The 26,565-nt window shown below is 40.3% G+C and overlaps 1 protein-coding gene across 2 annotated transcripts in view; it reads left to right on the forward strand.

Annotated features, from left to right (window-relative positions):
- Nucleotides 1-348: 348 nt before the first annotated feature.
- The window catches only part of LOC147199346 (phosphofurin acidic cluster sorting protein 2-like), a 38,392-nt gene continuing 12,175 nt past the window's right edge, over nucleotides 349-26,565 (forward strand). For both annotated transcript variants that reach the window (XM_086122446.1, XM_086122448.1), the window contains exons 1-9: nucleotides 349-667; nucleotides 14,143-14,230; nucleotides 19,607-19,696; nucleotides 20,427-20,552; nucleotides 22,081-22,243; nucleotides 23,813-23,904; nucleotides 24,322-24,402; nucleotides 24,702-24,761; nucleotides 26,314-26,465. In XM_086122446.1, coding sequence (XP_085978572.1) covers nucleotides 450-667; nucleotides 14,143-14,230; nucleotides 19,607-19,696; nucleotides 20,427-20,552; nucleotides 22,081-22,243; nucleotides 23,813-23,904; nucleotides 24,322-24,402; nucleotides 24,702-24,761; nucleotides 26,314-26,465 — 1,070 coding nt within the window. In that variant the 5' untranslated portion in view covers nucleotides 349-449. The remainder of the gene's footprint in view (nucleotides 668-14,142; nucleotides 14,231-19,606; nucleotides 19,697-20,426; nucleotides 20,553-22,080; nucleotides 22,244-23,812; nucleotides 23,905-24,321; nucleotides 24,403-24,701; nucleotides 24,762-26,313; nucleotides 26,466-26,565) is intronic.

Below are 26,565 nucleotides of genomic sequence, written 5' to 3' on the forward strand. Positions count from 1 at the left end.
TTCAAACCCACTTAGACCCTGGACTACAGTCACCAGTCACCAGGAGAGAGGTATGTAAACAAACAACCTTTTCCAGTCAATTAAAATAATTAATCATGCTTGTTTTTAAGAATGTGGTGTATTTTTCTCCACTCAACTTGCTTACCGTCTTTATCTGCAAGTGTTCTGTCTTTAAAATGGCCTTCGTGGTTTTGCATATACAACGAACAAATGATTGTTTTGATGTGGATAATTTTACACATTCCCAAGGCAAGAAGGGGCTGCCCCCTCCCGCCTGTGCTGGCATGCCCCGCCCCGCCCCGCCCGGCCCCGACTATTAGCGTCAACCACAATCAGTGGAGGGCTCGGTTAGTCGGGAGTCTGGAGGAGCTGGCCAGGCAGCGCACACTTCACAGGCTCCCGCATACGTCCGACACTCAGCTCGTGTTGCTCCGTCGGCAGTGGAGGTGATGATGGCGGCGGCTGTTGAGAGAGGAGGCTCCCGGGCCGCTTTCCTGAGCCCGAACAGCAGTGCCGGTTGCATACCTGCGCCCTCGACGCTCCCTGCCGGGGCCCTGGCCGGGGCTGTTGTGCTGGGTTCGAGCTCGGGCTCCGGAGGCATGCCTGTCCCCATGAACCTCTTTGCAACCTGGGAGATAGACCGATCATCCCCGAACTGCGTCCCGAGGTAATGTTGACAATATTGGCATCGCGTGAATATGTTATATTTTGTCTTGTGGTCTGTGATGATGCTATTGTTGGATAAACAACGCCCTCGGTGACTAACGTGAAGCAATGCGAAGGAGCTGCCATGCATTTCTGGTTTACTGTTGGGTTGGCTAACTGTGAGGCTAACTAGCGAGCTGGCTAATGCTAAAGCTACAAGCATACATTAATGGTGTTAAGAGTTAACAGTAGATGTATAACAATCGCTTCCTATCCTAGTAACGGCGCATGCTGCCGAGCGCCGCAGTCGCAGAATCGGTGGCATTCGTGTTTGTCATAATCATAATGACAGTTGCTTGCTTTTTTTGGGGGGTGGTTTCCGACTGTTGTGGTAATAAATAGCTAGCAAAGTTGCACTAAACTAATTTCTCCAACGGCTGCTGCAGCAAATCGTCAGATGTACACAAGACTGCAAATCTCCATTGACGTTCAAAGGTTTAATCACATTTAAATCCATGTGTGGATTTATTGACGGTAGCATTCCATATCCTCGATGATACGGGTGCCGTTAGTCCAATTAGTAGCACATTATTGACATTTTGTCGCGGCACTGCTGCGAACCTTGTCAACAAATCGGATCCGTGTGTGACTTGGTTCTCGAAGTTGACGCCTATTCATGCTCTGATACCTTAACTTGTCAAGTGCGACCGTTAAAGCATACTCTGTATGTTCACACGGCCTCTAACACTAGAAACGTTTAATGTTCTTATGAGTAATACGCACTCTTGTCATAATGCCAGCTTCACTATGCGATTTATTTTCGATCAGACTTGTGTGTGCATTAGTATGCATCGTCGGTGAGCAGGCACACTGCTGCCACCTGACCAGAAGCCTCTCTCGGGAGCTGAGGGTACATTAATCAGCTTTGACCTAGATCTGTTCTACTCTCTGGGGGGAAAGTGGGCTTGCAAGGGGAGGGCTTCCTCCACTCTGGATGTGCGTGCGTGCATGCGTGTGTTTGCCTGCTGCCTGCATGAGTATGCAAGCAAGTGTGAATGGAGTCACATGTGAACAACATTTACTGCAGAGTTTCACATGAGCGTTGTTCAGCACCCACGTTAGCTCAAATGACATGTCGTAAACAAAGGCAGATTGAATATTTGAGCATCTTTATTTCAGTTCAGAAATTCTGTTATTTCACGAAGATGTCATTGTCTGTGTTTCTTGATTAACATTTCAAAGAAAACCATTGAACGGTTATTACTGGCATATTTGAAGTTCTGCACAAATGTGGAGTATCGCCATCGAGCATTGCAAAATGTATTTTTGTTCATTCTGCAGATCATTTTTTCATACACTTCCAAGTCGAACGCAATCAAACGTCCCTTGAGTTCCAAGTTGTTCTAATTTCAAAACTATTTTTGCCCATAGGAAATTATGTTATGTTAATTTGTTTCAGTCTCAACTTGTCATACTGCAACCGTAAAAACTTTTAACTGTAGAGGATTATTTAAGAAGAGTTGAGTAATCTTCACTGGTTTACATACAAAGAGAAAATAATCACTTTAAATGCCGTCAAAAAGTATTTGTCCTCTTATCAAGTACTTTTTTGTTTCCTCACTTTAATGTTTAAGAACCATAAACGTGTTAATTTTAAACAAAGATAACCCAAGTCCATATAAAACACAGTTTTTAAGTTGTGATTTCATAAATGCTTAAGGAGAAAAAAAGATTCAAAGCTACCCAGGTGGCCCTGTTTGGGCCACCATTAGCAACAACAACCGAAGTCAACTGTCACATCACTGTGGAGGTTTTTTGGCACCACCCTTCTTTGCACAATTGCTGAGATTCAGCAACTCTGAAGTGTTTTCAAGTATGAGCGATCTTTTTTGCTCCAGAACAAAAGTGAATATACCGGTAATTTTTTTTTTCCCGTCTGCTGCAGTTTGTAAATACACAGATGTGTGTGATGATCCACGCTCTCATTGGACAGAAATGATGAGTGCGGCACATAGCACATACCTAGAAATGGAGGAAAACTGCATTTGTGGTGTTGTTGGAGCTGCGAAAGAGCAGCTCATTCAATGCAGGTTTTGCGAAACTGTCTTCCCAAATTTTGGAACAGTGTCGACAAATGTGTGCAGTAACCCGTGCCTGTTTTATGTTTTTGTTGATCTTTTGTTGTGACGTTCTATTTTCTGAAGATGATTTTTATTTTTTATTCCTGCACTTCATCTGTACTACTTCTGTTACAATGTTGTACAACTGCTGTTGGGTATTTTTAATTAGATGGCTACTCTGTTTTTCCATTTATACTTTGTAACAATGCAACACAAAAGCTCTGTGGTCAAGGTAGGGCGGGAGCTTAGTGTGAGGCTGCCCAGCGTGTTCACGATTTTATTTATTTATTTTTTTACTCAACAAATAGCTGACTGTGTAGCTGACTGTTTGGTGTTGCTGAGCAACCAAGGATGGATAAGGGTGAAATGTTGTTCATTAAAATTAATGAGGAGATTAATTTCTGTTATGCTTGTACACTCTTTGCTTTTGAACAATTACAGGTTTTATTCTACAGTATTGAGGCTCCAATGTGAAAAAAAATGCATCTTACAGTGGCAAGACGAGTTTTATAAGATATCAGACATTCAAAGCAGCACTCATTGAATACATTGATTTTATAAACGGTGAGTTAAATATGTTGATCAACTCTTGAGTCCATGTTCAAACAATTTATCAATACAATGGAACATATACAAGTCAAAATTCACTAGGCATTTGGGGGGGGGGGGGCATCCCAAAACTTCAGAGTTTAAAACGTCATCATAAATTATAAAAGTTTGACCAGCAATAGCAACCTGTCTAGAATAGAACGTTGTGTCAAAAGGAATACCCACTGGAAGTAATGTGAATGACAATGTTGGACTACATTTTGGTGGCAGACGAGGCTGCTCTTTTTTAATTACTGTATGTCGGTGTATAAACCTATTGCTGTTTGACTCTATTAGATTGTGCAATTTCATTGCCGTTAGTGAGTGAAATAGTCCCCAGATGTCCAAGTGTTTGAAAAGGCTTCTTGATAATAGAAAATACAATTATATAAAGTCGTTGCATGACTTTCAAGGTTCTTTAGAATACAAATTTTAAAAGAATGTATTTGCAATCGCAATGACTAGGTGCCAAGAGTGTCATAATTGTAGTCAAGAATGGAAAATTAGGCCAAGAAAAAAATATGTCACCTCTCGAAAAAATGCAACATCATGGTTTGGTGTGGCATCTTCAAGGAAAGCTTGCAACACAGACCACAACAAAATCCTTTCTATTTTCCTCTGACTTTAACTTTGGGTACCAGAGTATCCTTCATTCTTTGTCCCAAGACAACCTTTTTGTCATCTACAAAGTACTTGAACAAGCCGTAACTTTGTCGTTAATAAATATGATTGTCACATAATTCCTCCTGCCCCAATTCATGTTTCGTCTGTCAAAAGGTTGTTTATTGATGTAAAAAATCTCGGCAGGCACGGTAACACTGGTTTGTACTGATGTCGTGCCAGACAAAGACACCACTCGTCCTGTTATAAAAAGAATAATTATGGCAATTATTAGTCAAAATAAGTATGGGATGAATAGTTGATCGAGTCTTGCCAATTGAATTGGATTCCATTTAAGGAGGGGCAATCGAGAGCCCTTTGCATGTCAAGAGCTACTTAATATTTATTCATCGATAGGGACTGTTCTTGAATCATAAATCTAGGTTAAAACCCATTGTAATACCACACGGCTCCATCCCTCATCAAGCAAACAATGACATTGACTTGCCACTGAAAGAGTGCTACCTCAAAAATGCCATAAGCTTATTTTGTCGATTCACACATTGCATCCTCCTGAGTGTTGTCAAATGTCTTTTTTAGTGCGGGGTTGCTGCAGTAATGTAATTTCATAACCGGAAAAGAACCAATTGTCGTCAAATGGTGCATAGAGACACTGACAGTGTAATCTGCTGCTTCCTAAACCATAAACACCCCCATCAGCCATGCCGAGTAGCCTTTTAGAGTTGTGATACAGACACAAATGGCAGTTGGACCACATCACTGTATCGCAACCACTCCAATTTGGTGGGTGAGGAATTTATATTGGTGGCCCCGAGATAGATGCAAATACGGTTGTATTCTGAATTCTATCCACTTGGAGGGCCAATCAACTTGTCGTCCTGAAAATCCTGATGTTGAAATCAACTGGACTTTTTGCTTTGTCATGGTGTGCACAAGGTCTTTTAGCTTGGACCAGTCACTACCCTCACTCTCCCCTTTTTCACACTCACTCCCATAGCCTGAAATGTGTCAAAATTCACTTGGTTTCCTTCCTCTGCTTTCCTTGAGGAGGAGGAATTTCCTTGGGGAGCGTTTCACATTCTTGGCAACTTGAGAATTGCTGGGACGGTTCCTTTTGCTCACCCCCCCCCCCCCCCCCTTACCCTTTTTAGCGTTCCATTGTTGACCAACAACCTGCACGCTGGGAGGGTGGCGCAGGATTGAAGCTGTGGATTAGCATTTAAAAGCAATGCAGATCTGTCCCATGGCTTGTGAATAGGCAGGATGCTTCTCTTGAATACATCACGATGGGAAAAGTCCACTCCTGCCCGCATGTCAAAATGGGATAAAGCCAAGATCTTGGTTGCCCGGATAATGAGTTCTTTGCAAATTCAGTTCTATCCAGTTTTGTGTTGCAGCGGTCACCAACCCAGTCTCAGGGCGACTCTGATCTGTCTTAAAACTGTTATACTCTCTTCCTTGTTCTTGCTCCACTTATTTCCCACCTCTCCCATACAGACATTTCCTGAGTTGGATGTGCCAGCAACAACACATGGCCTATTCTTTCAAATAGAACTCTGTGGATGAATGAAAGCACCTGACAGACCAGCTGAAAACAAGCTGTGTCATCAGAGATATTTTCCAGTCTGCCAGAATCGACTTTATAAATTCAGAAGTGTCAAATCCCGATCCACAAAGTAAAAATCCAGTTTGGCTGTAGCCACAGGTGCTTCGACTCAACTGGCAGGTGAACAAACTCCTGGGGAGATGTATGAATTAAATACCTTGTTGGACTGGGTTACAGGGATAGTAGGGGTGGAACAGTTTTTGAAAACCATCCACACACTGTTGAACGGTAACGGTAAACACATCCAAAAATAACTACTGGTAATAAATAAAAGGTATGCATGCTGAAATAATGATCTCGTCTTAATCTAATCACAACTTTATTGAGTGAGAAATCTAGGCTTGTATGGTTGAACACAAAGCTGACATATTTTCAGGGAGCCATGACATTCTGTTGTATGAATGGCAACAGGTCGCCTGCCACGATATGCCACTGGCATAGACAGAAAAACAATATAATAAGATGACACAAGATACTTTCTTGTCACATCCTCTCAGAATTTAAGTCAGTCAAATTAAGTTTTGTGTGCCGGGATTATAATAATCACAATCACAAGCAAATAATAATCACTATTGCTTGTCCTTACTCTAGGGCGAGAGTTGTTTGAAAGACAAGACTTTGTGTGCTTTATTGACATGGTGAATAACGGAATGAATAATAGCTAGATATATACAGTATATATATATATATATATATATTTAGAAATCAAAAAAGAGGAACAGAAGGAAAAAACAAGGCAGTTGTTATTTGGGAATCAGGTTAAGGACACATCAGTATTTAGTGTGTTAACTCTCAAATAGCACTGGAGCTAGAGCCTGCCTACTTGTCTAATCCCAGATTAAGGCGTCTGAACTGTCTGTTTCTGTTTAGATTTTACTGCTTAATTAGCCCACAGCACTGTTGTATGCTCCATTCTTCCTTACTCTGTGTTTCTCAATTTTTATTGAACCAAGACACTTATTAAGAAATCACAGCACACCACCAAACAAAAATGTGACAAAAAGTACGTACACTGAAATAATTGTGATTTTTGCCCAGGTTTGCTCAGAAATCTGCTTACTCAGTCGAAATTCTCTGTTTACAGTGTTGTAAACATCTATGCTACCATAAAAAATGTTTTTGTTGAAATTGACCAACCTGAGAAACGCTTTTACTTGTCAATGACAAGTGATGGGAACATGAAGCTTCAAATTTGTTTCATGAAGCAGTTGATTTTTTTTTCAGAAGTTTCAGAAGTTTTTTTTTTTTTTTTTTCTCCCTCCTCTCAGTGGCACTCTCCGTTTAACATCGGGCTGAAAGTACACAGAATGACAAGTCTGTTCTTAAACCTCTTATTTTAAACCAAGTGCTGTCCGGAGGAGAACAAAAACGTGTACCGGAACATGAAGCAAATTTGGCCAATTCAACCTAAAGTGAATGTCATAACCCACAATATCTTGCTTTGTGTCATCGGCTTGTGGTCTGACTTCACTTATGATTTGGGCTGTAAACATGCTTTGCCTGCTCATGTCTTGCATGGTCACTACAAACAGTGGGCTGCTGACCTCATCAGTTGCTGCTCATGGTTGAATAAAAGAGTTGTTTATCCCTGCAAAATAGAAAAAAAAGATGACAAGCACACACTGAGTTCCTGTGACTATTTTCAGATCATTGAACACAGTATGGCTTGTTAAAAGTGTCATCAAACATCAGGCTAAAGAGTTGACAAGTTGTCTACTTAACCTTTGCACGGTACTGTTCATTTGATTTGTTGTGTGTCATATTGTGACTACCGACATGTTCACAAATACTGGCAGAGCTCTGACCACAGTGTGTAAAGAATGATACTTTTTTTTTTTGGAATTGAATTGTTTTTCTGCTTTACTTCTCCCTCACAGAGCAGGGAAATAAATCACCCACAGTGCATGTACTTTATTTTCTATGCCACATTGTGATGCTTTGAATAGGAAAAACACTATTTTAGGAAAAAGCATTAAAACAGGTCAGCATCTGTTCAAGAGGGTACTAGCGGTCAGTAGTTATTTTTCCAAATGGATGTTACAGAGGAAGCAAAGGCTTACATTGCCAAATGGAAATAAACTGATCAGAACTCCAATGTGAACAAACACCGTTAAGAAACTCATCAAATGCGCTGATAATCCCCTCAGAGTTTGATTGTACGACAGCACGAGAGAGCCTCTTGACAAAGTACACAATGTTCTCTTCTCTTGCAATTTCAAAAATCACATTACTCTTTCCCAGTGTTTTATTTTATCCTTCTTTTTATTATTTATTATCCCGACATTTCAGGGCACTGGTCTAACTTTTTGCACTGGTTGCACTGATAGGCCCATTTTTTTTTTCTTTCTTGGTTGCACCGGCACTAAAGTGCACCAAAACTCTCAGCGGCATCACGTTCAATGTCAGAGTTTTGTAGGTTTAATAGTTTTAAGGGAAACATGTGTATTGTTGTCCATTGAGTGGTAAATGATTCACAATCTGGTCAATAAAGTTCTTTATTTTAAGTACAATTCTGCAAGACGGGTAACTTGCACTGAGTGGCGAAGGTTGGCGAGTGTTGATTATTTGTCAGGATTCGGTCAAGGTCGCAATCGGTCGCAAAGACGCTCTCCAGATATTCACCCACAATTTTAATGGTCGCAAACAGTTTTTCATGTGGCAAAGACATTTTGAACTTGTTCAAACAACATTTAAAATTTCCGATGGGTGAAACAGCAAAACTCCGTTCTCCTTGTGCTTTTCATTGCAAAAGAGCAGTGTTTTGCACTCTGCTACTTGCATATGTTTGTTGACATTTTCACAGCACCAGAAAACTGCTTCCTCTTGTTCTGTTGTGTATATACACTTGACATGGGCCCTCTCCCCTATTACATTGCAGGCTTGAGATGGTTTCTTTGTGGTATTAAAACCCAAAGAGCATATGGCCATCTGTGACACATAACGAGATGTTGGGGGCTCAAATGCCTCTTGCGTGCAAACCTTAATGCATGCTAAGCTTGTTTGGTGTATGCTACTGTTTGAACTTGTTAAAACACATCTATTGAGTATAAATAATACTTTGTCAAAAATAAGGCAGACCCGCGTTTGAATTGCTTCTTTAAATTCTACATGACTGGGACATGCTGATTTGTCATATCCAATTCTTCCACACAAGTTATGAAGTGCAAAATGTCTGGCTGTAAAAATGGCCACGGGGAAGTCTCATCCTCACAGTGGTGAGGCGTAGCTCCGTTTTCGGGGGCTAAATTATGCATCCGGATGTATGAAATTGTAATGAAAGAACAAAGTGCGATTGCTTTCTTCTGCGTGTTTTATTAAAAGAACGTGGTCACATGCATTTCCCATGAAGGCAACGAGAAGTACACAGAATTTTTTTCTCCCCATCTCGCTTTGTACCTCCTGCTCACATTCAGTCTTTTTCATTCATCCCTCTTTTCAGTCACTCTCTCCATCTTCCATTCCCCCTGCTTTGTGCCTCCGACAATTGCCGTGCAGTGATGCGAAGGCATGGAACTGGCAAAACATCAAGCAGAGTGCTGACCAGGGGAAAATAAATACAAAAGTGTGTTTTTGTTTAGGCAGTTATTTGTTCAGTTCAGAGGTTTTGTTTCTGTGCTATTTTGTGCCCCCCGACTACAAGTTTTTTTTTGTTTTTTTTTTTGCCAGGGGCAGAATAGCAGTGGTCTCTTTGTAGTCTCTTCAACTAAACAGGACTTTTATCACCATGTTACTTGAGAATGCTGCTATCACTTAAGAGGTCCAGAAATAGCGTTGCATTAGTAGCCACAAGGGATCAACTGCACATTTTGGGAGGATGTTTTATTAGGGAAGGCTATGCACTTTTGGTTGAGTGATGCTGTACACTATTGCTCTGAAATCAAACATGGTCTTACAATTCTTCAAGCAAGGCCATTAAATCGCCGCCCCCCCCCAAAAAAAATCTGGTTTGAGTGAAAAGCCTAGAAACATGATTAGAATCATGCCTTAAAATATATCAACATTTTTATTTTAATGCCTTTTTCCCCTCTTTATATTGTTTTAAGCGTAAAGGGGATTTTTTTCCACTAAAATATACAGTTTTGATGTCACTATTTCAAAGGTTGTAGCTTGAAAATTGTTCGAGATGAAGGCATACTTTAAATGTTGCTTGGTGCAATGTTGGCACTTAAACGATTAATATGTCCCCTTGGTGTGTTATTTTCCCCCCTTTTTATACTTTGTACTGGGCTGCACATGTCAAAAGCTAGCTCAGGGTTTAGTTCTCCCAGGTTATTAATTTGTAGCTCACGCAGACAATTTTGGCAATTGTACAGTTTGTAAAAGGCTCTTTTCTGTCTAGCATAAATGGACACAAACCAGGGTCCCGAAGGCATGGTTATATGAGTTTGGTGTGGTACAACTTTGAGAGCTCTGACCTCCATCCCAACATGTTCAAGGTTAACGAAGAGAGATTGTGACAATCTGTAAAAAACAGTTTGCCTTCTCAGATACATGTGTAACATTTCCCCTTCCTGCAAGTTGACGTGGCCTTTTGTCCCGTTACTGTTGTCCAGACTGTGTACAAAACAAGGAACATGTGAGTTTGTAAAGGTGACTGCAAGAGCACAGCACAAAATTCTCAAAGAGGCGAAGAAGAATCTTAAAGTATCTGCAAAAATTCAACAGAATTTTGACCCACAAGACAGCGATAAATGAATACAATAGCTCCCACCGAAGAAAATACCTCTTCGAGAGTGGCCCAATTGGAGTCCTGACTGCAACTTGATTGAGGTGCTATGGCGGGACCTTTTGATTAACAATTGACACTCCCAAGAATGTTGCGGAATCGAACCAAAATTTCTCCTGACCATAGAACTGCAGGTCTGATATGCAACTACAAACAACTACAAACGTTTGTGTTTATATTTATGCAACTATATTATTGTTGTTTTTGTTTTTAACCATAAAATATTTCAGCTTTTTTTTTTTCAATTAAGGCACCACAGTGGAAAAAGTTATGAACAGATTTGTTAAAAATAATGTTTTTTTTTTCATTCGAAAAACACTGAGGTGTTGAGACTTTTTATGTTGTCTATTAAAATACTAAAACCCCTAACTTAAAGTAAACAATTGAAAGTGGGGGTTTTTTTGTTACAAGAAAAAAAAAGCCGGCGTTGAGTAAAGCTAGCAAAAAGTCGTAAACGGACGTACGTAAATTGTTTACTAAATGGAAAAATTTTGTCCATGGGCTTTTCCCAGTGACCGCCTCAGTCTGTCTGGTTAATTCCTCTGTCATTGATTCACCAACAGTGTGTGACATGTCAATATAGCAGTCTCCTGAATTAATTTTGTTGGCAAAATGGAATTGTAAGCATTTTGAATGGTTGATAGCATTCCACCAGGAGCCTTTGTGTAATTGCTATAATGAAGCTGATATACTGTCTTTTGCTTTATAACTGTCCATAATTGATCTCTTATCAAAAACAAATATTTGACCGTGGCTGTTGAAATGAATTACAAGATAAGCGTTGCCATCTCCTAAATACACAGAGACTGCTGCGGTAGCCCTCATTTCCTTTTCCAGCTAACATTATCTGATACAGTAATTATATTTTCAAGGTGCGTATGAAAATAATCATTGCAGGCATTTATGAAACTATCCATCCATTTTAGCAGAAAAAAAACATGATGAAATTATTTTACAAAATAATTGTTTAACCACATAAAATCAAACCTCTAGTCTATGGTTTTAAACATGATAGATTAGAGGCAGTCATTCCCATTGCTCTGCTATCAGTGTTTGGCAAATGGTGATTGTAATCTTAGGATGAAACTGCTTTATATTGTAGTGGTCTAGCTGCGTTCTACAAAACAAAAAAGGTCCAAAGTTGGTCAAGATACAACGAATGATAGTCATTCTAATGGGATTAGATTGAGGTGCCCTACTTATGCCACTTTCCGTGATGCCAGGTAGACTAAAGCTACTGTATTAGCTCATGCATCTATTTGGCACCACTACTGGTCAATAAATCTGGCATCATGCATTTTTACCCTACCTTTTGGTTGTCTAATTACATAGTACAGGAATGAAATATTATGGCTGGTTTGAAAAGTAAATGAGTAATAGAGAACTGGTCCCACCCAACACAATCCTAAGAGAGTAATAGAGTAATAGAGACTGGGATTCACATGTAATCAAAAAGTAAGTAATAGAGAACTGGTCCCACCCAACACAATCCTAAGGGAGTTTTTATTTCATCCATTTGTTGGCCTTCGATGGATATTGGCATGGTGGCGGACTGGAATACATTTTGCAAACCCTCTCAAGTGCGGATGCATGACTCCCATTTGCATGTAGCTAACAGTTCCCAATGTTTATCAATCAACAAACGTCCCAGAAACAAACAACAATCCAGAATTCTTTTGTTGGTCATCCGATAAGGTGTTATATTATGACCCATTTATATGATAACCACAATCAGTCAAACACCATGCATGGGGGCATCAATAACCTTCTAGAACAGTGATGACCCCAGAAGATCTTAGCTGAACACGGTACAAATAGCAAAACTAAAAAGGGGATTCCCCGCGGGCTCTTATCAACTAGCAAACAGAAAGTATATGTCTTATCTTTACTTCCCATGCCATGTTCTCCATACGTCATAATGAACTGCAGCGAGGTGTTTAGATTACTCCACCCAGCCATACTGCCTATTTTGTGGTTGTTTTTTGGTTTTCTAAACAAAACTACCGGTACATGTTGAGCTTATTCAACCGAACTTTTAATACATAAATGTTAAAAAATATACTGCATACAAAGTATCTTATTGTTATTACAGTATTATTATTATTTTCTCACTCGACCCTGATGTGCAGGAGGGTACATCCGCCAGTCACTGTTAATGTGATGAGGGTTGTTTAAACGAGAGTGTTAAAACTGCTGTTGCTGTTTTGGCTGTTTGGTTTGTTTGCATGACAACAATCAATTACAGTGTTTTCAGTTGTTCTTCTTTTTAAGAAACCACAAAGAAAAAAATTATTTGGTTCTTGACATTGTTTGAGCAACTGTTGACTTTCACATGATTTTCATTCTGCTTCTCAAAAATGGAATGATCATATACAAAGGCAGCCATGCTATTTAAATGCAACGTCGAGTGATTTTGAACAGCACCCGGTCTGTAACTGCTGTCACTTGTTTGGGTGACAAAGTGAACTGGCACTGCAATCGGAACACGGGGGCCTGCTGGAACCAGACCCGGCCAGATGGCTTCAACTTACACTTTCATCACAACCCAGTGAGAGACAGGAGTGGAGATAACACCTCTGACAAATGATTAAAAAAAAAGAAAGCACTGGTCTCTGATGCGACTCATTGAGTGCCTGCAGCCTTTTTGATTACATGTGAATCCCAGTCACAGAGAAACAGAGCGAGCAGTGACAAGATATGTTGTTGGACCATCACTCCTGTTTTCTGTCTCCACCCCCAACATAGAGCTGTGTTGCTGGTGACTCATCCTCACCATAAGGCGAGTTGCATTCTACAAAATCTACCATTTGATTACTCCAGACCCAAACAGATTTGTATTTAGGGCACACACACACACAGATTCATGAGTTTATTTTTTAATGTTTAGACCCTGTTTTCCGGGTCATACTTCCTGATAGCCATATTATTGTAATGCATTGGCTCTAAGCTACATGAAAAATGAATTATGGCGAGTTAAATATGACCATAGATATGAAGACCTGATGTGTGTGATTGTCAAGCAGAAAGAAAAGGCATGAGAGCGAAAGAGAGAGAGAGAGACGACCACGATGTGCATGTTTAATCAGCGCATTTTTCTTTTCCTGTGGTTGTGAATGCAACTTCGAGGTAAAAGTGAAGTAACAGGATGGGCAGTCACACGTTGATATTCACACTTACACATAGTTCCTCCATACGAGTACACGGCACGAGACGTTATAACTTGCGTGATCGTTTTCTCTGTGCCTTCCTGAATCACACTTGCCTAGCAGGGAGTTTGTAGAGGGACACCGTGCTGCAGATCGGCTCTCAGAGTAGTGGGTGTCTGCATCGCTGGGTGTTTGCTTTGTCTTTCTCACTCACCTTTGACTGATCATAATTTCATGCAACAGGAGTGATGGGAAAGTAGGTCATGAGGAAGTTCCGCAAACCTTGCTTGGGAGTTGTTCACTTGCTCTGAAAGGCAAGAACTAAGAGTGTGGTTTGACCTTTCTTGTGTTCATTTCGTTTCATGTCGTGAAAAACCACTCACTCAAATTCCTGTTATGAATGCTGCCTAATCTAGAAATGCTCTTTATGTTCCTGTTACTACAGTGACTGCTTCCTCCTTCAACCTTTGTACTAAAATTGGCCATCTGATCAATCCCTAATTTAGCATCACTTTGTCACGAATGAACAAAAGAATTGCTCTTTCATGACATATTTTTCACCGTCTCTTACTTGGATCTGTGGATCTTGGATGTGCTCCACTTTTAGATATACCTGCAGGCCTAAAATTGTCCTTTTTCTTTTCTTTTCCCCATATTTCTAACCTTTCATTTTCTCTCTCTCTCTCGCAGGCTCTGCAGCCTCACGCTGAAAAGACTCGTCGTGCTCAAAGAACTGGACAAAGAACTGAACTCGCTCTCCATTGCAGTCAAAATACAGGTGAGTCAGTGTGATCTTTTGAGCCTTCCTTTTCAATTCCTCACTTGTGCTGCACCCTGTTTAACATAATCTCAAACCTAGTCAGCGATAAAACATGCTGCTAATCCTGCCAATTGATAAAAAGCCTTCTTAGCGCAGACAGCTCTGGTATGTCACATCCACTCACGTGCCTTAAATAGCAGACTAGCATTAGTACTCTCGACAGTTGCATTAGCACCTTAAGACGGATTTAGAATGTTATATTCATGACGATGGGCGTGTCTCTAACACTCATCGCGGTGTTAGCCCTTAAAAATAATGACTCATCGCCAACAGAAAAATAATCATTTGTGCACGCGCAGCACCGTATAGCATGCACTGTGTTTTACCGTTTGTGAAATGTCACAACTTAAACGTCACTACTTAGTTACAACATTGAGATTTGACATGAGTGAAAACTAGGGCGAAAGGGTATGACATGTGTGGTTAATTTGTGTGAGCAGCTGCAGAGGCCATAAAACGATCTACCGATCTAAAAATATCTGTATGCTGTCCAATGCTTCACCAAACTCAATGCATTATCTGCATGAAAACAAGCATAATGATCATAAAATCTTGAAATGTTGTAATTCCTTCATGACATCGGAGATGTTTCTGCCCAAGACTGTGAGCCTTTTAAACCCCCCACAAAAAACGTTTTTGGGCAGTCTCGGTGGGGATTGGAGTGTGTCTCGCCTTCATCGGGGATCGAGAGTGAATTACAGTTACTTGAAATTCTTTTTAATCAAGAGTAATTGTAGCCTCCCGTGACTGCCGTTTGTTCTTCGTAACCTACTTTTCAGTGAATGAAATTTGAACGCCTTTTAAACCAGGACTTGATTTTTATTTTATACTTTTGATGGCACAAGGGAATGAACAGCGCCGATGGTTAAGGCTTCATTTGCCTGGCTTCTGTGCATGCAGCGTGGGTTCAATTCAGAGGTGCCTATACAATCATAATTGTTTATGAGCATGTTTCTAGTTTTGATTAATTATTGTTGTAATCATGAGTATACAAATTCAATTGATAACTTTGGGCCATTCGTTGAAAAAACAAATACAGTATTATTACTCTGTTGTCGAAAATGGATGAGTTATAAATAAATATATTGGAAACTTCATCAATTAGCTAAATCAGGGGTGCCCAACCAGTCGATCGTGATCGACATGTAGCCCGCTGACACATCTCGAGTCGATCGTAGGGAATGTAGGAGGAAATGGGGAGGCGGAAAAAAAAGATTTACGTATTTTATATTTTTGTTAGGATGCTTAGGGTGCAGTATACACTATCAGTTTCACGTCCACAAAAATAAATACAAGCTGGTCAGCTTTAACCTACAGTGGCGCGTGACCTCCATAACCGGAAGTTGTTCGCGGTCAGCAGTCTGCAATTGCAGCTTGCGATCAGAGCTGTTGCGATATGTGTTTTTTATTATTATTCTCCTTCAAAGTTTATTTCATGTACAATTTACCGATGGCACTGGCATAACATGCTGAAAAAGTGCATCCCATACCTCTGCGTCGGTTCTCTACTAAGGTAGCCAGTGATTTCCTTTTCACAAACTCACTAACGCTTGCACTACTTTATTTTTCGCTTTCGTTCATGTAAGGGGCCATTATGGCTGCCACTCAACATGGCATACGTGTGTGCGTGCGTGCAGATGCGCGCTCGTGCATGAGCGTGCACGTGCGTATGTAGTGCATGTGCGGTAACGGTCGATCGCGAAGGTTGGTTGGCTTGAAAAGTTGATCCTCGATCAAAAAAGGTTGGGCACCCCTGAGCTACGCGGTTCCCAAATCGTGCAACATCATCTTTTGTTGAGCTGCCTTCAGGACAGCTGTGCAGGATCTGTATGCGTCCCTTCCTCTGGCACTCGAATACGAGGTGAGCCATGGCCTGGCACGATTGCTCATACATATACCCGGAATGTAGTGGTCATACCATTACTGTATTGCAATCGTTCCTTGCCATTTATTCAGGCTGGCACTATGCACAATATGAATCAACCGAACAGCTAGAACTAATCTGCATCATCCATCCTCTGTATCTTATGAGGGTCACGCGCGTGGTGAAGTCTATCCCAGTTGGCTCTTGGTGAGAGGCGACGTACACTCTGAATTAGTCACCAGCCAATAGCAGGGCACAAATGCACAAACAATTTTCACTCTCACATTCACACCTACGGAACATTCAGGACAATTTAGAGTCTTCACTTAAACTACCATGCATATTTTTGAAATGTGGACGGAAACCGGAGAACCCTTGAAAAACTCAGGCAGTCACGAGGAGAACATCCACACTCAATACAGGAAGGGCAGGGCCCGGAACTGGACCCACAACCTCTGAACAGTGTGGCATATGTGCTAACTAGTCGGGAACGATGTTGCTAGAACTAATCCTGACAGTAAAAATTAGTTTCAAGGCACGCTTGGTCACACATGAGGAAACGCGATGTATGTGGCATGATCAGTGTGATCATACTGAAGTGATAGCACACTCTGAATGTGCATGTAGTGTGACATAGGAGATATGAGAGGGAAAGAGGTCAAGTCCGGCATGGTTCGAATGGCCGAGTGTGAGACTGTAAGTCCACCCTAACAGTGCTTTGGTTTACAAGTTGATGTGAATATCATTCTACACTGTACCTACCACTTTCCTGCTCTCTTTTGTTGAGATACTTAGCACAATTATACAGTATGCTGTAGGAGTGTGAAGCTTGGACAAGAACAACTGCTTGCACCTTGGAGTGTCTGCGTATGTTACTGGTTTGGCAACAAGCAAGAATGATAATAATGATGGTGAGCTACTGAAGTGTATCACTGCGACCAGCTCGCTAGCAAAAGGTTATTGAAAAATTGGAAGGTTGGGATCTTTTTTGGGGGGGGGGGGGCTTTTACAATGAAAAAAGCAATTCAGATCATACCACACCGAACTAACCCAAATCAAGCAACTTGGTGGAAATTTGTTTCTAGATTCTTCTGTCGCTCACCTTGGAGACCACTGTCACTGCCAGTAGCTCATGCCCACCTTACAAAGACCTTTGAAACTTCATGTCCTTTATATTACAGCCATCTATCTTCACCCGTCTTAACCTTCCTTTTAGCAAATCAGATATACTGTATGTGGTATTTGTTTTCAACGGAGACATGGCATCGCATTGAAATATGGAGTTTGTCTGAGGTTAGACTTGTTACATTCCACCATTTGGCGCAGAAAGACAGTCTGTAAGGCTTGTTACCGAGCACAAGGGCGAGGAAGAGAGGGTGATGAGGACATTGAGTACAAGCATTTCTTGCCAAGGCTGTGTATTATCAATGCATGTCAGGCCGTTAGAGAGTGCCCTGATTCAATGTACTAGCTATGAAGCATGAGAAAAGAGCACATACATACAAGGCTCCTTTTGTGGATCATCAGTAACAAGGTCAGACACAGACTGTGATTTTTCTCTCTTTCTTTTTCCCCCTCTTCTTTGTTATAAAGCTCGTGCAGCAGCCACTGTTTAGGTTGGGACAGTCTGTCCTTCTCAACAAGATATTGAACCACAGGACGCATTTTACAATGATCTAATAGCAAAGATTGCAAGTTTTAGCATATGGGGGTTTACTGTCAGATAGCAACTTAAATTTAATTAATTTAAAAATGTTGATGAATAAAACATTTTTAAATTTCCATTCTTTTTTTTTTCAACAAAAGGACATCATGTCTTTTAAATTTACAGTGCAGAAAAAATACATTTGTTACGGTGCAGTTAATAGGCAAACATGTTGATTGTTGTTTTCCAAAGTAAAAGCAAATGTTTAATTTGTCATTCAACACAAAGATAAATCAGTCTTATGTCACGGAGGACAACAGTACTATTTAATGTTGTAAAGCTGAAATTGTGAGGATTTTAACATTTTTGAAATTGAAAAAGGTATCTAAATGATTAATCGATTATCAATAACTGATTCATTTGATCGGCAATTAGTTGTTTATTAATCAATTGTTGCAGCTCTACTACCAAATGTTAGCAATCTGAGTGTTCTCATTTTTTAAAAGCGTCAGTTCATTCTCCCCCTTTCAAGAAGCTTGGGGGAAACAGCAAGAATCTTGGCGGTTAGGAACTCCTCTGTTTTCGGCATGTGCTCCAGCTTTCAGCAGACCAAAATCATTCCGCTTAGTTCATTGGTGACACAGTGAATGGTTGTCTTTGTGCATGCGTCACTTCGGTGGTTGGCTGATGAGACGTTGAGGTTGTACATAGACATTCTCTCGAAATGTTCACTGGGATTCACTTTTGGAGTGGGCCCTTAAATGGGATACGTGATGAATGTTTTGAAAGTGTGACAGTATTGAAATGTATTGGTGGGAAAAGGCTCATGTTCATTTTAGGTGTTGATCTTTTGAGCTATGATACTGTTGATACATTTCAGAATGAAGTGGACAGGTTGCAACATCTCATTTATGGTTTTAAAAATGACAGCTCCGCATCTGCATCTGCATCTGCATCTGCGAGGCATAAACTACCGGTACTAACTAGATTAGTGGAGAGGGAGAAAATGCTAATAAACCATTCAGTTTTGGATTGCAGTAATTCTCCTTGCTGCATTTGCAGAGTGGGAGGTGGATAAAATTCCCCTTACAGTTTACACATTTTCCGATAACACAACGGTTGGTTTGTGCTTTTCTCTAAGCAATATAACTTTTCTACCAGAGAAAATGTTTTGCTCTTGGTGACTCTGATGTCTAGACCACCAACTAAACCAGATGTTAAACCATGGACAAATGCAAACGTTTGTTAGCCTATTTCCTTGATGACATGATTGTGAAATTGTAGTGGTAACAGTTGTTACTTGTGCGTAATTAGAGCCTTTTTTTTTAATTCGATTTGTAGCTGGTGATTATGCATTCATTGCACAGATTTATGGCCCTATAAAGTTAGTGTTAACTGTGTTCATCACGTAGAGCTTGGCAGTAAAATAGTACATGGACGAATAGAAATCATTATCATTGAGGAAATCCTTGATCGGAAATACTTATTTTGAAGCAGCTATTTGTCTGTCTCAAAACAATGAATCCCGACTCCGCCTTAGTATTTTACGCTAATAAGATGCCGACAAGGAGTCCGGGACTGTTTGTACTAGTTCGCTGCAAGGTGTGACTTTGCATAAATGTGTGAACCAGGTTGGGACTAAAATAAGACTTTCTCACTTTTTGCATGTACCTCTTCACCGGATTGAGAGAAAAAAAAAAAAGACAAGCTGTGTTTGTCTTCTGATTAATTTGACACCACAGTTCAGATGTGCCACTCTCGATCCAAAATGCGGAGATCGGCTGGCTTGCTTGCTTGCATTACAAAGTGTGACTCTGTCTTCCAGGGTTCGAAGCGCCTCCTGCGATCCAATGAGTATGTCCTACCACCCAGTGGACTAATGGAGACAGATCTGGAACTCACATTTTCACTACAGGCAAGTACTTTGTCATTGTGCTGTAAATTCTCACACTGACACACCAGTTACTTGACAACCATAAATGAATCGAAACTCAAAGCCACGCTGGCATTCTTTGAAAAGCCGGTGGTTCTCCTTGTTTCATATCTGTGTGTTAATATTGCCTTATGTTTGAGCATGAGAGTTTAAAGAACAAATATTTAATTCTTAAAATTATTTGGTTGACTTTTGAAGTAATGAAATAAACTGACGTCACTGAAGAAGCAGATTGAACATTTATTCGTGTACTGTCTTGATTGGAAAAAGATGTCATTTTGAATTTAATCTCCCCAGATAGGCCTTCCTATTAAAATAGTCCCTTCATTATCTAATGACATCCATAATTAATCATTCTGGCTACAAATGAATGATGAGTCTACAAAATAGAGAAATATTGCTCACACAGAAGTCTATACCAGTAGTTTAATGAAGTTCCTGTCTAGTCATCTGAGACGGCTCAGAAAGCTTTAAAGATGTCCCAGATGTGTGACAAAGGTAAGGAAACACTGGATAAATTAGCTGCAGATGCCTAAACAAAGAAGGTCATAATGGACTGAAGCTGTTGGCCCAACATTTAGTGTCAGTATTCACCTCGGCTTAGGCGGAGTGACAGTGGATAGAGAGCATCGACATATATAAAGTGTCATCTCTGTGTTGACCTTGAAAATGGATTAAGATGTGGTTCTAATCCCCCCTCCCCCATTTGTAGTACCCCCATTTTTTGAAGAGGGATGCCAACAGACTACAGATCATGTTGCAGAGGAGGAAACGCTACAAGAATCGAACCATCCTGGGCTACAAGACTTTGGCTGTGGGAGTTATCAATATGGCCGAGGTATTGCGTGTTTCTTTTACATTGGGGAACGATTTTTACTTTGCATATTTGAATAAGGCATTCTGTTTTTCTCTCTGACAGTGATTGACATGTATTCATAGCAATGTACCTTCATTTGATTGGCCCCGCTGGTGTTACACTTGACTTTGAAATGATTCATGCTCCTCACACCCACTGCTGTATGAGATTATGGGCCATCTGGAGCTGGCTTTGGATGTACTTTTTCAGAAAGCACTCCTTTGAGCTATGATATGTAGAAAATAATGGACCAAGAGCTGGTCTATTTCCAAAATGTGGATATTTATTTCATGGAAACCTGGCTCTGTTTAAGTGCTCAATCCAAGTCATTTGGGGTTAAGAATATGCGAGTGAGGATTCATGTTTTGGTACATATTACAGGGGTAAAAAAAACTAAGTGCAATCTTGTATGGACATTGTTACGCCAAGCAAAGGTTTTGGGTTCATTTAGGTTATTAATGCCTGCTGTCATCAAGTAAAACCAAATGCTTTTTGTGATTCTCTAAACTCTGAGTTATTCCATAAGGTTTGGAGATGTGGGCGTAGATATAGAATTCTAAAATGTTTTGAGGTTTATTCTCTGTGCATATCGCAAGAGATAGATGTTAACCAAGGCAAATTTTTTTCTCCACAGTATTGCATTTTGTACATTTCTAAATGCATCCTTTCATGTTAAATGACAGAAGCAATGGCCCTGGAAAAGGAAGTAACATGAAACATGAAAGTCAGGCTAATGCATTGCCACAGTTTAGAATATCACTTCACTCTTGTGCAACATCCTGCAGGCTTGTATGAATGACTAAGCCTAAATTGAATACTGTATTATAGTATGCCTCTTATTTTAATGTATTTATTTATTTATTTTAAATAACAAGCAATTCCAGTATGTTGTCATGTTTTTAATTTGGTCTCCAGCACTCATCCTGAATTTGAATGGACTTTAAAATGGAGCTTCCAAGTGCAACCCCCGTTAGTGTTTGAGCAAAATAATCCTATTCCCAGTATTGCCATTTATATTGTGAAATATTACTGTGACTCCCCAGATAGAGATTGGAACAAAAGTAATACAGCTGTTACACTGTTTTCATGATGCAAGCAAATTGGCTTTGGTCTGTTAGACAGCCACGGAGGAAAATAAGCAATTCTGCAGCAGTGAAGATTAATTTAGAGATCGCTTTGCTCTCAGGCTGTAATCATTCGCTTGGTGTAAAGCAATGTAATGGAGCCTCCATTCCAGGATCAGTGTTGGCTCTCTGAAGACAGAGATAACATTCTTCCATCCTCCCGCTCTCTGCAAGTATTTGTTCTGCTCGGCTTCAGAATGTCTCCGCTGAGTGATTGATCCACGCAGAAATTGCATGAAACATGATTCTATCTCAGGTAAAGAGGACTTGATATGGTGAATATCTCCTGATTGAATAAGAACATACAGTAGGAAGAACCATGCAGGAAAGAGGTGATGGAAATTAGCTAGTCCAATTTTATTTTATGATAATGTCTTTATGTTCAGGTGATGCAGCACCCCACAGACGGAGGCCAGATTCTCGGTCTCCATAGCAACGTGAAAGAAGCACCAGTGCGCGTGGCGGAGATCAGCGTGTACTCTCTGTCCAGCCAACCCATCGACCATGAGGACGGCAGTGGACAAGCTGGCCGAAAGACAAAAACCTCAGGTTGGCACCGTCAATGCATCTTTGCATACACTGATGCCCTGAATAAGCATTACCCTAATCACTTTATCATATTTATTTTATCTTATGTTATTTTCACAAATCTTGGGATTTACTTGGCTAACCTGGGATCTCGAGGATTGTATTTTGGGCCATGTCATGTGGAAATGGGTGTTGGTCTTTGTATCCTTGAATTTTGAGGAAGGGAAATTTGTTTGCCATTTAAAAGTTGTGTTTTCAAAGATAAAATGAATTAGTTAGAAGGTTAAAATGTGTGTCCTATGAAAATACCAATAGGAAAAAAACAAAAACAAATACCGACTGTTCTTGCGCATTTTGGCTTCTTGGGGGCAGTGTGGTTCTGTGCATGGATGGAGTACACACTTAGAATGAGAGCAGAAGAAGTTGCAAAGGAATACTATAAAATAACTCAAGTAATAGTTGTTCACAGGTTGGAAAGAATTAATGCATTTGACCAGTGTTGCCTTATTTGTGTGTGAATATCACTCTCAGTTGATGCTAATTTCCTTTTATCATTTAATTGGGATCCTCCATTAATTTAGCATTAGCGCTACCAATGTTTAAAAACCAAAAGCATATTTTGTTTAAATATACACTATGCAATTGTAATGTGTGTTTAGTTTTTCAGTAAACTCCAACTGGGGTGTCATTAAAACTGCCAATAGGAGGCTCAGGGATGACAGAAAATCGCGTACGTCGCACGCTTGCATGGTGCATTCAGGGTACTTTCACACACTGGGAATTTGTAAATGTGCTGCGCCGTTCTGCACATCAATTGTTTTTCCTCAATAATCAAGTTTGAAAGATGGATATAAGCCAAAATCGAAACCACAATTTAAATTCCCATTAGTTGACCATTCCTAGCGGGCCAGCCTAATCCTCACTGACGCTTCAGCCTTTCTGTTTTCTCCCACCACATGGATCCCATTTCCCAAATGAAGACAAAGTCAAATAATGCTTTTCCAAACTAGGCCTGAGTATATGTGACTCTGTTCTGCTATGGTTGTAATGTTGATCTCTGAGCTGAACAGATGTTGGGCCTATTACCTTACACTGCTCTAATTCTGGACAGTGGGGGAAATATTTGGCTGAGCTTAGGCTCCGCACCTTCATCCAGCTATGCTGGTCCCTCTCTGTTCTGGATGTTATTAAGGAGGTCACTCAAACATAACAGATGAGCTCATGTACTAAGTATTAAACCCGTGTCACTTTGGGCGAACGTTTATCTAGCTCCTCTTTGCAATGATCCTTTCTGACATCAATTCCATTTGAGAGAATGGAACAGACACTGATATGAACTGATTGGAAAGAACAGAAAATCCCAGTTCTAAATGGCTGTTTCAACCAATAAAATTAGCTATTTAAACAGTAGTCCACTCATGCTGAGTAAGGTCAAAGTAAATGGGTTTGATCATCATGGTTGAAAGTGCAGTCAGTAAGTAATTAAATAAAGTGGCCATGGATTTGTGCCTGCTTCAGTCTGGAATATATATATTTTTTTGGTTTACAGACCATATTTCTGTAAATTAGTTTCTGATTTATTTGCTTTAGACCGCTCCCCAGATATGGACAACTATTCCGAGGAGGACGATGACAGTTATTCATCCGAGCAGGAAGCTAGTGATGATGCGGCTCATGGCCAGGTGAGTGACAAAAAGAAAGATGTTGATGCATATCCTGTTTTTAATTTGTGTTTTTCTTGCAAATGTAAATTGTACATATGGCTTTACTTTTGCGTTAGCATAACGTTAACTGCACATTCGTAGTACATCGCCGGCATAGAAACAAAACTGATTTTAATTGACTTTTGAATTGATTGCCTTGAAGTCACAAGTCAGAAGCTTCAAGTTGGATATTTTGCACTTCCCAGTTGTCTTAAATGAGGCCTGCGAACTCTTTAAGGCGGTATCAAGAGTGCATCTACATTTTACCTGAATTCTTCATAATGTGACACAAAAATCTTTTGTACAATTGAGTGGGAATTCTTAACGGTCACTATCATACGCTGTGATAGTCAGACGGTACGATCATCTATCATATCTGCCCTCCGTGCATTTCAGGATATTTATGATGAAGACGATGAGCTTCGCAAGCCCAAGAAAGCCCGGAGGAAAATGATACGGACCACCTCCATGACGAGGGTTAGCCGCCTTCTCTTCTGCCACATGGATTTTTATTTTGGCTAATCATTGACCGCAAGAATAACCCAAGACCGTTGTTTTCTGACTCACAAGCTTTTAGGGGAAGCACACAGTGTGATCCATTAGTAGGATGTGGATGAGCATGTAAATGAGATTTGTGGTTTCAGTGAACTCAACCAAGATGTGTGGCTGTGGATGCGTAATCCTTGGGAGAATTTATAAATCGAAGTTATTGCTATTTTCACCATGGCAGTAATTTCCTGTCAACCTGTTTTCGATTTTGTTATTCTCTGTTATAGCAACCAAACTTCAAGCAGAAATTTGTGGCCTTGTTGAAGAGGTTCAAGGTAACCGATGAGGTGAGTCTTTAAAAATCTCTAATATCATATCAACAGCGGAAGGAGATACTTACCTCAAGATGTCCATTAGTCAAGTCAAGTCAAGCTTTATTGTCAAATATGCTGTATGTGCAACATACAGCACAGATGAAATTACTTTCCTCTCTCAACCACAGTGCAAACATGCAGTGCATTGAAACACACACACAACTCAAAAATAAGGTCACCAAACTGAATTGCATTAAAATACATAAATACATCATAAAATAACATAATATAAACAAATAAAACAATAAATAGCAAACACCAGACAACCAAGGGCACTTGTGATGATTGCGGGTTAAAGCTTAGGTAGTGGATAGTTTAAGCACATAATCTGTGGCAGACCAAAAACCTTTAAAATTATATTTAACCCTATTATGTCGTGAAATCTTACCGAGTGTTTCTTTTTCCCTTCAAAAGCACTCAATAATTCACACAATCAAGTCGGTAGACCAATCTCTCTGGTTATATTGGAATACCAATCGCAATTTTCAATGTTTCAACAAAGCACTTTTATTCAAGACAATATTGAATCACAAATACATTCCGCAAATCAGTATAAATGAATAAATAAAAAACAAGCCACACACACATCAAATAAACCAACTTGGATTTAGAAAATGAACATTTAGCATAAATAGAAAATGTTTAAGAAATGCTTCATTTTGCATTTTAACTTCACCATCTTTTCTTTTGCTTATCATATGCTTCTTAGACTTGATTTTCAAATGGTATTCCTTTGCTTACATGAGCCTTGTGGGATTTGCATATTTCTTGTCCTGCTCACGCACTGCTAAACATCACCACGCTGATGCTAATTGTCAATGTGCCTGTGATTTACTGTTGAGTGTTTACTCTTTACTGAGACCCTTTTGAGAGCCGCTGGCCAGTCACAGCTCACTGATGCTCAAGTTGAACACAGGCCACCTGCACAGATCGATCAATGCCTCGTTTCGATGAATTGGAGTCACCGGTGTCTTTCTGAGTTACTCACTGCTTTCTGACTGAGTTTGGCGACATTTGGTCCTTCTGCACACCTCAGTTAGCCTGATGATCTTTTATCACAGCGCTTGTCATTAATCCTTTCCTTGTGGCGGAACAGTGTGCATGGCCGGCGTTCTATAAATACATAGCCTAGGAGGTAGAGAAGGGACAGACTGTGTTTATCTGCTCCCTGACAGCTCTTGCACTTATGGAGTGGCATTAATCAGCCGATTAGTCCCAAAGCCTTCCTGTGTGCACTTCCTATGATATGCGTCCCCACTGTGCAGCCTGCAGATCAAAGTTCAACACTGCAGGTTTCTTCAAGCATTTCATATCTGATTGGCCGGCTTGAAGTCATGGATTTATTTAGAGCAGTTTCTACTTTTCGCATTCAGTCTGTCTTTAATTGTTGACCCGATAAGCACAGCTGTACAAGTGATTAGTGAGGGTGCAGAACCGGTCAATCTTTACACTTTTTTTTTTTTGGATCCATGTGACATTTACAAGCACACTCATGTGTTGACAATATGTCAATCACGTCTGTCAGGTCTTAGACTCTGATCCAGTAGACCAGACCCAGGAAGTAGAAGAGGATCTGGACTTACTCTACGACAGTCTAGAAGTATACAACCAGAGCGACAGCGGGCCGGAGATGGAAGACAATGAAAGTGTCTTGAGCACACCCAAGCCTAAGCTTAAGTGAGTTTGCCCTCATTTTGGTTCTATGCAATAATTTTTGTGATTAATTTTCAACCTTCCATGAATTGCTGAAAGGATGAAGGATTTTCTTTTTACCATA

Source organism: Hippocampus guttulatus, chromosome 10 (assembly GCF_054856545.1).
Source record: "Hippocampus guttulatus isolate MCC_2025c chromosome 10, RoL_Hgut_1.0, whole genome shotgun sequence".
NCBI classification, from domain to species: Eukaryota; Metazoa; Chordata; class Actinopteri; order Syngnathiformes; family Syngnathidae; genus Hippocampus; species Hippocampus guttulatus.